The 12788-nt window shown below is 37.2% G+C and overlaps 1 protein-coding gene across 1 annotated transcript; it reads right to left on the bottom strand.

Annotated features, from left to right (window-relative positions):
- Window positions 1–1001: 1001 nt before the first annotated feature.
- On the bottom strand, window positions 1002–2638 carry LOC118734539 (endochitinase-like). Its single transcript, XM_036464257.1, has 4 exons — window positions 2599–2638; window positions 1741–2365; window positions 1563–1686; window positions 1002–1501 (listed from the first exon to the last, which is right to left on the bottom strand). Exons 1-4 carry the CDS (start codon window positions 2600–2602, stop codon window positions 1025–1027), a joined length of 1230 nt encoding a protein of 409 aa, XP_036320150.1. The 5' UTR covers window positions 2603–2638; the 3' UTR covers window positions 1002–1024.
- Between the last annotated feature and the right edge of the window lie 10150 nt (window positions 2639–12788).

Genomic DNA, 12788 nt, shown 5'->3' with positions numbered 1-12788 from the left:
TCAAATACATACTCATGCCAAATTTTTTATTTACTCAGATTTAAGCCTTACCGCCTGGTAGAGTACTATGGGGGACCTCGCAAAGTTTGAACGGAGAATCGTTTGTACAAAGTTTTTAGGTTCTTAACTCCAAGGACCTACTACAGGGATCTTAATTAAAGGTGAACCAAAGAATTTTGTTAAATACTTAAGGACAATACCACCCGATTTTAAAATAAGTCATCTCTACAAAAACCATGCCCACGCTTACCACCAAAACTGACAAGAAAACAACAACATATTTTCAACGGCAGGCTTCAGAAACATAAGCAATCTCGTAATCCCTTTTCCATATCCTTATCCTTACTGTAAACAATAAAAATCAATGACTGTTAAATTCAAACAAAAGGACAGTTCAAATAACAGCAAAGGAACAAAACAAGAAATCATATACGGCACGCATGAGTGTGCGAGTCATGCCGGCTATGGCGTGGATGGCGTAACAATAACAAACATAACAACAACAATGAAACACAAAATATATAATTCTAACAACAAAAGGTGCTAATCGAAGAGGGGTAGCAAAAAAAGTTAAGTCGCACGGAAATCCAGTCAAAGTTCTTGGAAGAACAAGTAAACGAAGGCGGTAGAAATAGTAAGGGGTTAATTTAGCTAAGCCAAAAGTTACGAGTTGCGAGCACATTTGGGCCTACTGCAAATGTCTGTGATGAGGTGGAATATATAATATGTACATATGTACTTTTGGCATACGACTTTTTTCTATAATTAAATATACCTATCAGGAGAGGACGAGCCATGATGAAAGCTTAATAACAATTAAGTTTTAGGCAAAGTTTGGTTTCTAAAATTTTTATTTTTTCCATTCTTACTTACATATTTATTTGCAAACACTAAAAATATCTACTCTCTTACTCTCTATTATATATATTTAATTTTATTTCGATTTACAAAGGGAAACTCATGAACGACTACGCCTGCTATTCGGAAGATATACTTTCGGACATCATCCTCTGTACAGCGGCACTTAATCTGACGTTGTCGGCTCTGGCACCGTGTAATTGTTTAGGTTATTATAGAAAATATGTAGAAGTGCTCTCTCTTGTCCACACAACCCATGGAAGTCATCCAAATCGAGGCTCCATGTCATGGCGCCAGCATAGCCCTTTTCCTTGATAAAGTCCATTTTAATTTGCACTGATTCCTCGTTTTCGTAGCCAACCCATTGAGTGTCCTTGTACGCATAGGGCACCTTTCCTTGATCATCCCATTCAACGGTCCATCCCAAGGAGGCATTTTGCACCTGGGCACATATTTCGTAGTAGGCTAGGGCGCCGGCTTCTTGAGTATAAGTTCCTGCATTGCCCGCGCCAGTGATGGGAGTGCCGAGTGAGTAGTTATGGTTGGATGCGCTGAGTGTAAAAGTGCGACCATAGAATGGCACACCGACAACTAGTTTATTTGCCGGACAGCCCAAATCCTCCCATAGTGCAACACCGTCATGCTTCGGATGTGGAATTCCAAAGTCAATGTCCTATTTGCTAAGTTACTTAAACAGTACTTACCACATTCAGTTTTGCATGCGCTGCATCTTCGTAATCCCGCTTGTAAAGCGGACTGTGTACATCCGCGTAACCGTCCCAAGTGCCGTGCAGATCATAGGTCATTGTGTGTACGGCATCCAATAGCCTACATTTTTTTTCTTAAGTGGTTTACTGTGATTTGATAATACAATATACTCACTCGCATAGTGCAGGTACGTTGTAGCCATCCTCAAGTATTGATTGAGCCACGGGAACAGCTATAGTTATTTCCCAACCCTTACCCTCAGCGTCGAAAGCTGTTCGCAATTCTTGCACTAAATAGACAAAGTTTTCTTTATCTGCAGCAGTTCCATTACGATCCGTAGCGCCGGGGTACTTCCAATCCAAGTCTAGACCATCGAAACCATATTCATATAAGAATTCTACAACACTGTCGATGAAGCTCTGGCGCCGCTCGGCCAGTGAAACGAGTCCGGAAAATTTCCCACCATCCTCACCCCATCCTCCTATAGAGACTAGAAGCTTAAGGCTTGAGTTCTTCTCTTTCAGTTGAGTGAAATTGCGGAAACCATTTTGGTTGATATCCACTTCGCTATTCTTTACTAGTACAGACCAATCGGTGTCATTAATTCCAATGAACGAGTAGAGTATATGCGTACACAGCTCAGTTGGAATATTCTCGGATCCAAAACGTCCTATTCCGAGTCGATTGATAGACCAGTCAGTGAAGTAGCAGACAATACGCGCTGATTGTTCGCTGTTTACGGTGCCGATGGCCATCGCCGTCAATGTGAAAGTGAGCAGCAAAAGTCTCGCGGAAATACCTGGAGATATTAAAAACAAAACCAAAGGAAAATTAAGTATTGTGCACAACTTGAATTATTTGAAAGGACGATTTTAGCGGGGCTGAAACAAGTCCTTGCATGCACAAGTTTATGAGGCGATTATGCTAATAGTATATTGAACTAGTTTTTAAAACTCAAATTCTACAGTTCCATCCCGAGGTAATAATATCATATCTTCAGTGAGTATTTTATAATTTTTCTAGTTTTCTTACCCATGATGTATGTTAATGTCTTAGCAGTCGAATGATAATAGGCCTGGGCTCGCGATCCGTATTTATTTGGAATTAGTCACGTAACTTCTGTCGGTTCTTATATACTTGTACAATAGTTCACACCCACAAATATTATTTAAATAATTTGCGATCGTCTTATCGCCGTTATGTAGGTCATACATACATACATCTTTGTATTTGTATGAGAGAAAGTGCATTAGCCTAATAAAACCTCAAGTTCCACTAATCGACAAAAACGGCCGCAGTGGCTGAGTGCTTAGAGGTACGTACGAGCACTCTGCAGTATCTGGGTTCGATGCCTGGTCGAAGTAACATTTAAATTAGACCAAGAATTAGTGGACGCCCCTCGGCAGGCATTGTCGGACCTCCGAATGTATATCTGGTAACTGGTGGTGCTAAACTGTAGGCCCTTGACCAAAAGTATCAAATATTATTATTATGACTCCAGAAAAGAGTACTGCGGTATTGGGGTGTTTTTGCTTAAATTGCTTTCGTGAAACTGTCTATAAGAAATATAACAATATTCAGTTAATAAAAACCTCAGATGAGCAAGTTTTTTCCAAAACTTTATTTTACTTATATTTATTTTATTGTTTTACTAATATTTCAGCATGCATTTGGAAAAACAATAAAGAAAGGAATATTATTTGAGCCCATATCTTAAAAGAAAAGTTTGCATACGGCCTTATGATACGCGTTACAAAAACCGGCGCCTATAGGTGCATAGTTTGTACAGGCGAAAAATTAACTACGCTTAAGAAACTAAAATCACATTACATATGTACACATGAATGTATGTATATACATGGCTGTGTTAGTATGTATTTGTTGTATATATTGTTTTTTTTTTTACGAATTATATGTAGATAAGAAAGCGAACACATGAATTTTATTAGACCTTTTCTTTGATTGCTTTGACCCAATTACTACCCAGTAAATTAGAAATAGCATTGTTAGTTAATAAAAGTTTATTTATGGACCCAAACCAAACTCACACCAACTTTTCTAAAATTGTGGAAACTGATAAAACGAAATACTATTTTTAAACATAACTAAATAATCACGTAAATCAAATTTGCAATCTTTTGGTGAGCAATAAATGTATAATAATATGACGGCTCAGTGAGGCTAACCTAACCTAATAAAGGCACAGACAGACGACAACGTTAATACCAATTAACGAAGCAGTTAATCCAATCAAAGTTGTACCCTGACAGACGGCAGCAATGCGAATTAAAGAGCCGCGATGTCGTGGGTTCGAGCCCCAGTGCCAGTAGAATTCTAATAATAAACGTTTTTCGGTTCATTAAATCTTCTATATATATAAATGTGAATGTCTGTTTATTTATTACCTTATAACTTTCGAACCACTACACGGATTTGTTTTTACCCCGGGAAAGTTATAGGTATGGTTTTGTTGGCAAATATGGTGTCAATTTTCGCGTGCTGTGGTGTTGATGGATATTCAACATTTGAAAGCAAATTTATATGCCTGGGTGTAGCTGAGTGCGCAAATATGCATGCCACAATTTGTTAATATCCAGATATGGTCAGGGTTCGAATTCCACTGCAGGCAACATGCAAACTAAATATTTTTTGTTTGTTTTTTTTTCTTGATTATTCACTTCACGGATGCTTCTTTGTTGAAGGTATTGCTCATTTTCTGCATATAAAAATATCGCCGAACATACTTCGCATATAATATTGAAATTCACTCGGAAGTGAATTGCAAAACTTGCCTGATATATTCACAAAACCCTGCAAATATTTTCACATAAGCGATGAGGCACGCCCATTAGGGTGGTCCAAAAATGCATGCCAAAAAGTGAAGTCCGAATTTTTATGCTCTCAGCCCCTAGTATTTTTCTATACCGAAAAAATATATCCCAATTTTTCTTTTTTGAAATCAAAAAATATTTAGAGGTCGCTCAAAGCGCCCAAAATTTTCCATGTATTTTATATGAGGGAAAAACAACTTTTCGTAGTAATGGTATAGAATTCTTAAGAATCAATATTTTTCTATCGGAAAACTATGTTTATCTACAGAAGATTCCCAATAATAATACCCAATTGTTTATTTAACCATTTTTTCATCGCAACTATAATTTATAGGTCCTCCAAAAACCCCGAAATATGCAATGGGCGGACCAAAAAAAATCGTTAGTATTAAAAAATAGTTAAATAAACAATTGGGTATTATTATTGAAAGTCTTCTGAAGAGGACCAGAGTTTTCCGATCGAAAAATATTGATTTTCAAGAATTCTGTAACATTTCTACGAAAAGTTCTTTTTTCCCATACAAAAATATATGGAAAACTTTGAGCGACCTCTAAATATTTTTTGATTTCAAAATAAAAAAGCGGGGTATACTTTTTTCGATTTAGAACAATCCTAGTGGGTGCAAGCATTACAACACCGACTTTACTGTTTTTGGACCACCTTAATGTCCATACATATATTTACATGCCCATATGCACATATATTGAAAGTACAACAAGCGAATTTTTATAATAAAATACAAGAGTGAAAAGTCACACATGGGGGTAAAAAATGTAAGATTTAAAATATTTCGCAAACAAATAAATTTTTTGCATCGAATTTCAGAATTGTTGTAATGAATTGATTCGATAGGAATTGTCAAGAAGTTTTATAAACCTATGAAAATAGGCTACAAGAATGGTTGACATTTCTTTTTTTTGTGACTTTTCACACAAGGAGGAGATAAAGATTAATAGCCTACAGGCAACTACTTCAGGTTTTAAATGTAGTTCTTGAGCATTAGACAAAATATAAGGTTTCGTATTTCTGGCTATGCATATCTTTTAAAAATTAGACCATTCACATCAAATTCAAAATTCAAAAAAAATATTTCCCATCGACACATAGCAAAAAAGTGCAAAAGTATCTACATATCGGTGGTCTTCTGCATTAACTACACAACTCAAAATTTTATATTTTTGAGTTATATAGCCGATAAGATTGATAAATAACCATATCTTTCTCGTTTTGAAAATCGACATATGCTTATTTGTTACCAATCCGACAGAGGGCGCAATTGTGTCATTTTTCAGAAAATCGAAGTAGGCAACCCTTACTACTGAAAAGTGGCACATGTTCCACGTTTATCGTTGATATTGGCATAAGTCAAAAACTGTCGGACGGTTAATGTTGCTTTTATAGAGAATGACGACGTTTGTCGTATTGTGCCGTTATTCATTAATGCCAGTCGACTTATTTTCGCTTAACTCTTTAATAATAGTTATTTATTTCGTGTTTTTTTTTTCAGTCCAAATCTATAGAAAACAAGTAGGCTGTGTATGTGAATGACTGTAAATAATCCACAATGTTTACGTTGCAAGACATTTTATAGCAAAATTATGAAACGGGAAAACATTAATTGGCTATACTTAAAATTGTTATGTTTTGAGTTGTGTCATGAAATTTCTATAAAATCCAACAGAATAAAAAAATGTAAAAACCAATTCCTAATCCTAATTCGGTTGACATGGAATTTTCATATATTATATTTTTATATGCAAACATATAGTCTTAATAAGAGTAAATATGTGTCGTTTGTGCCACCACATGAATATTATAAAAGAGTTCGTGTCAGCTTGAGTGGCGTCAACGAATGAAGCCCCCCACTTCCACTCCTCAGCACGTCGGCTTGTGCGTTTCTGTGTGTTCTTTTATGACAGCAAATTTGATATGAATTTTTTCCTTTCTTCAGCTGCCGTTGCCGCAGTGCGTCATTTACTGCCGCCACTCGACATTAGCGAAGCGTGATTTAACTGCCGCATAATTTCTGCGAGAAATATATGAAAATGTTTGCTTCATCTATTTGTAGGTTTGTTTGTAGTAAGTATATATGTACATATATGCAAATCGAAGGGTATGGATATCTCTATTAAAATATAACTTTGTGACAGCATCAGTACTAAATAATGAACTTTATGCCGCTCATTTGTTTGCTGGCACTGCCGACTGTCATTTCAAAGTCACGCGAGGAAGTGTGAAAAACCAGGACGTTGTTAATAAATTGCAAATATTTTGTATATATGTATGTACATATTTACACACAAATTTATTGCATTTGAGCTACGGGACTGAACCTCTGCTCTTTTGTAAGTAGAATGCCGGTGTACTTTCTTCATGCTCATAAATTCGATAGGCTTAGTACATTCTTAAAGAAGGCACTCTATTGCAGCTTGGGTAATACAGAAACTATGCGCTATTCCTGTAAGCAGGCAGCGATTTGGACAAACTTATGTATGAAATACTCAACTAGTGTATTACCAAGGTCAGAGAACGTAAAGCATAAACAACAATCGCAGAGTTTGAATATGATGAGTGCAATACAAAAACAAAAAATCGATCACCCGAAAGCTACTGTATTGGAGTCAATGCTCAAGTCTGTGCTTGATGAAGTCGTTGGTCTTAAAGCAGAGAATTTGCGAATGTTCTCTTTGCTGCAAACATTGTACGATGATAAGAACATCTTGTTAAAGAAAGTTGATGATCTCCAAGCTGAGCTGGGCACTTTGATGAGTATAATACGCAAAAAAAAACTGCACTCTTGCTGTGGACGCTGCTGATATCGAAAACATCCCTCCGGCTGCTTCTGTTATCTCTACTGTTGCTGGTACCATTGCCGTTGACGCCGCTCTTGAAGTTGTGAGTGAAACCGCCGCTGACGCTGCTGCTGCCGTTGATAACATTCTCTCTACTGCTACTTCTACTAGCAATGCTGCTCTGCCCACAACTAATATGCTCTATTCAGATGTCGTTGGTAAAATTACTGCTGCTAATACTAACGCTGAGACTGTGACTGTTATGGCACCTGCACTCAACCGTTCTCAGCCTACATCTTCTATCGCATCGAAGGCTCAGTTGCCTGCAGTTGGTGTTAGCGCAAAAAATATGAATACTGTACAACAAAATAAATTACCCAAGCGTCGTATTCTAGTTGTTGGAAATAATAATAATAATGATAATGTCGAACTTGATGTTGTTATCAAAAAGAAGTGGGTGCATGTATCGGCTTTTAAGCCAACTGTGACTGCTGATAGTATCATTGCTTATGTATCAAAAAATTCTGGCGTCGATAGCAAATATCTTGCGTGTTTCAAACTTATAAAGAAAGGTTCATCTCTCGATAACATTCGCAGTGTAAATTTTAAATTTGGAGTTTTGCCGTCATCTTATGAGAAGATTATGAATCCTAATGTTTGGCCTTCGGGAATTAGTATTCGCCCATTTCAAATTTTTCAAAGGGAAGGAACCACTGAACCGACCAAATAGCTCTGCAGATATAAATTGCAAATCTCGTAATTTTAAAATCTATTTCCAAAATATGTCTGGAATGCGTACTAAAACGAAGGAAGTGTATTTAGCGACCTCGCGAGCTGAATATGATATTTATGTATTTGTCGAAACCTGGCTTAACTCAGACTTCTTTGATGAAGAGTATTTTAATCCAAATTTATTTCAAATTTATCGAAAGGATAGAGACGCTTTAAAAACTGGTCACCGTAAGGGCGGTGGTGTTTTAATTGCCGTTAAAAGCTGTTTACGTTCTTCAAATATTCAACTATTGCATGACGACTCTCTTATTGATCAACTGTGTGTGTGTATTTTTGGCCTTGCTCGTAAATTACTGGTATGTGTGTCTTATGTACCACCAATTAGTACGGATGATCTGTATAGTTGTCATGTTAATAATATAATGCATCTTGTTGAGCATAATGAGAATTGTAATTTCTGCTTCTTAGGTGATTTTAATCTCACTGATTTGAAATGGTCATATTTGCAAAACAATGATATTTTAACTCCAACAAATATTAATAGAGCTCATGAGATTTATTTTATAGATAGTCTCCTTAGCTTTAATCTCATTCAAATCAATTCATTTTTTAATAAATTGAATAAAATTTTAGATCTTATTTTTGTTGATGAAAACTTAATATTTAGTTTGAATGAATGTGGTTTTCCGATTAGCGCCACTGATAAACATCATGTGCCTCTCATCGTATCACTAGAATTCTATGATATTTTTTCCATTGAAGATAAAAATTGCGACTCTTTCGACTTTCGTGGTGCCGATTATAATGAATTAAATGCTGCTATTTCGGATGTAAATTGGAAGACTATTCTGAATTCGCAAGATGTCTCTTTGTGCTTTGAATCTTTTCTACATAAATTGACTGAATTATTCACTAATAAACTTTCACTACTACCGCCTCGACTTCATAAACTCCCGTGGTATACTAAAAATCTTAAAGCTTTAAAAAACAAAAGAAATAAATACTACAAGCTGTATAAGGAACGCAACATCATTAGCTTTAAAGATAAATATTACTATTATATGAAGCAATTTAACGTCTTAGACAAATTTCTATATAATAAATATATAAACAGATTTGAATCTGAGCTGAAAGTAAACCCCAAGGCCTTTTGGAACTATATTCGCCCTAAAAGAGGTGGGTCCAATATTCCAACTTGTATGCACTTTAATGGGAAGAGCTCACAGTCGCTTACCGATTCTTTAAATTTTTTTGCAGAGTTTTTTAAATCGAATTTCGTTACAGATTACGAGTTTGTTAATACTTCAGTAAATTTCCCCCCTCATTCTTCCTTAGATTTTGGGTCTCTAACCTTAACAGAGTTAGATATTTCGATTGGTATTTCCTGCCTTAAATCTTCCATGAAAAGTGACAATGATGGTCTTTCTTCATATTTTTTAAAGCAATGCGTCTCATCCATCTGTGTCCCATTATGCATAATTTTTAATCTTTCTCTTTCATTAGGCATTTTTATTGATCGTTGGAAGATTGCATCCATTACCCCAGTTTTTAAGTCTGCAAGTAGGAATGATGTCTCAAATTATAGGCCTATTTCCAAGTTAACAGCTTGCTCCAAACTTTTTGAAATAGTCGTCAAAGATAAGCTTTCTTTCGCTACTAAGAGCATATTAGAATCTCGTCAGCATGGTTTTGTTCGCGGTCGCTCAACGGTTACTAATTTAGTGACTTTTTCGGAATATTGTGTCTCATCCTTCAAATGTGGGTCTCAGGTGGACACTATTTATACAGACTTTTCCAAAGCCTTTGACAAAGTTTCCCATTCTATTTTGTTACGTAAGTTGGAGAGTCTTGGTTTTCACTCGGTATTTTTGTCCTGGTTGAAATCTTATCTTTCGAACAGATTGCTGTTTGTTGAAATTGAAGGTTACAGATCTAACAGCTTTATTGCAACTTCCGGTGTACCACAGGGTAGTGTCCTTGGCCCTCTGTTATTTGTTTTATTTATAAACGATATTGGGAACTGTTTTAAATATTCCGAGTTCCTCCTCTACGCAGATGACCTTAAACTCTTTAAAAAAATTACTTGTGTCTCTGAAACACTTTATCTACAACATGATCTGGATAATGTTATTATTTGGAGTCGGGTAAATAAATTATCAGTGAACATTAATAAATGCTACCATATGACCTTTTCTAGGTCTTCAAACATCATCAGCTCGACTTATAGTATTTTGAACCATAAACTGACCTCAGTCAATGATTTTATAGATCTGGGTGTTGTGTTTGACTCGGGTTTCACTTTTACAAATCATGTTAATTACGTTATCCCGAAGGCTTATAGCAACTTAGCATTTCTGCGTAGATATGCTAAGGATTTCAAAGATCCTTATACCAGGAAAACTCTTTTCAATGCGCTGGTACGTTCTAAATTAGAGTATGCATCTATAATATGGAATCCAATATATAGCCTTTATGCTAGTAGGCTTGAAAAAGTCCAGCGCAAATTTGTTCGCTTTGCCCTACAGCCGCTTAACTTTTCTGAGCCTTTACCGGCCTATAATTCTCTCTGTAAGCTTATTGATGTAAAATCACTGGAAAGTAGAAGACTTATCCAGTCACTGATGTTTATATATGATCTGGTTAATGGATATATTGATTGCCCTGTTTTACTTAACCAGATTTGTTTCAATGTTCCAAACAGAATTTTGCGTTTTCAACTACCTTTTTATATGCTTCCAGTTAAGGCAAATTACTTTACTCTAGCACCAATATATAAGCCCTCACAGAGTTTAATAAAATCTCAAAATTTGTAAATATTGAGTTTTCATTGCCGAGATTGATATTTAAATCTAATATTGAAACATTGTATAATTAATATAATTTCTATTATTCTAACCTATTATGTAATCTAGTCTGTAAGATTGTTAAAGTCATAGACTAAAATAAATGAAATGAAAATGAAATGAAATTATCGGGCATTGCCCAGAATGAAGATAATCTTAGGACTCAAGTAAAAGTATTCGCTTAAGTTGATTAAGACAAACTGTCGCCTTCATCAACCTTTTGTCCTTTTTATAGCATTCTGTAGGATCTCTTTTGGGAGCGAAATATGTACAGAACAAGGAAATTATTCCTCCTTTGGTTTTTTTGGGGCACATCGGTTGATAAAAGTGGTCATTAAAGTTGTGATTTTCACAAAAAAGTGCTCCTCTTCCTCTGAATGCATTTCTTTGCCACACTTGCGGCAATCTCCTTTCACACTCATCACGTTCATTTACTGTCGGGCGTCCCTATTTAGTTTGCAAGGCCTTAGCTAAATTATTAATTAAATCTTTTAATATTCATGACAAATTGACGGTGCCAGCTGTGAAACGCCCAGCCAGGAGCCAAGCTTGCGCGCTGATGGCAGCCACTAATCAAAAATTGTTCATTAAACGGCGAAGTCGGAGTCGGAGTGCGAGTTTGAAGTAATGGCAGCGGAGTTGCAAGAAAAGACATTATCACTGTCATTCACAATATGCTTTGTGTGGTTGTTGTTATGTTTTTGTTTTGTTGTAATTTATTAATTACCGCCAGCGTATCTCTTCCGTCTCAGTTTTTGTTTTTTTTTTGTAGCAACTTAATTTTTTCAGCTGATTGATTTGTTGAGCGTGCAACTTTCAACTTACCTGCTTGCAACATGTGCACAACCAATGACATATTTACCACTAGCTGCCGAAGCATGCCACATTGCGATGATGCAGTGGTGTGCAGTCAAGTTTTTGCACAGAAACAACATGAAATTGTCACACCCATTTTTGGCATGCAACAAGCGAGCTGTCATGCTGCTATTACCGCTGCAGCAGCTACTGTGCACTGCTGCTGCCGATTTGCCACACTTGCCACTCTTGCTGTTGTTGCGCACGCGTAGCATATCAAATGGTTTATTTACACAGCTCATCAATTCGCTGGGCGGCTGGCAGCTGTACGTAGATGATGATACACGGTCGTACACCCAGTAGCCGATGTATGCCACACGAAGTGGTGAGCGATGTTGCCACATCATGACGCATTGATGGCACATTCGCATGCAAACTGTTTGCCCCGCGTGCAGCAACTACTGCCAAAAATTATTAATAATGCCATAATTTTGCCCGCTCCACACCAATGAAGCGAACGAAGCGAGCGAGGAACAACGTGGGGCCGCAGTTTTAGAAGGCGGACAATGGTAGAGGCTTGCGGCACACGGTGTTGAGTTTGCGTGGCGCAGGTCGTTTGCCGATCACTTCATCAAGCGTCAAGCGCCGTGGTCGTGCCACTTCATTGAAGATTGAAGCGGTAGCTGTCGGGCCTTCTTGCTGCAGCATAGACATCTGCAACGACGGCAACCGTTAATGATTTCTTGATACGCCACTGCGAAGTCGCATTTTCCACCGATTCTTCCTCCACTATCTTCTATTTGCTTTTCTTTTTCGTATACGTATTTCAAAAGTGGGCGGAGCGCACTTTATGTTGCAACACTAAACCAACATTAGAACCGCATTATTGTGCAAGAAACCAATCAAGGCACCGCTGAGGCAGCTGCCCGCTTTCAATTATTTCATTCTCCGGCACGGCTTCTGGCTTTAGCAGCAGCGCAGGCAGCCAAACGACTACAAACAGCATTCACTCACGCACGTCGTGTGCACACAGGGGCGAGCAGAGTGCAGTTGTGCAAATTTAGTATACGTTGATCGCCACCGGGCAAGTGCGCAGGCGCGCGCGCGCTTTTTGCTGTATCTGAATTGATGCGCCTCGCGTGAGTGAATTCTGGAAATTATTACAAGACACGTATTGCTTGTGTTATTAGTGCAACAATAGCAACAATGGCAGCAATATTGGCCTAGT

The sequence above is a fragment of the Rhagoletis pomonella genome, unplaced genomic scaffold (genome assembly GCF_013731165.1).
Source record: "Rhagoletis pomonella isolate Grant_MI unplaced genomic scaffold, Rhpom_1.0 Rhpom_scaffold_00002, whole genome shotgun sequence".
Taxonomy (NCBI): Eukaryota; Metazoa; Arthropoda; class Insecta; order Diptera; family Tephritidae; genus Rhagoletis; species Rhagoletis pomonella.
The sequence above is the reverse complement of the archived record's forward strand: the minus strand, read 5'-3'. Positions and strand labels throughout refer to the sequence as shown.

Excerpts from the sequence above, each read along its gene's own strand:
- LOC118734539 (XM_036464257.1), bottom strand. Across the intron at positions 1,687-1,740 it reads AACGTACCTGCACTATGCGA|GCTATTGGATGCCGTACACA; the intron begins GTGAGTATATTG and ends AAAAAAATGTAG. Across the intron at positions 1,502-1,562 it reads CGCATGCAAAACTGAATGTG|CATGACGGTGTTGCACTATG; the intron begins GTAAGTACTGTT and ends CCACATCCGAAG.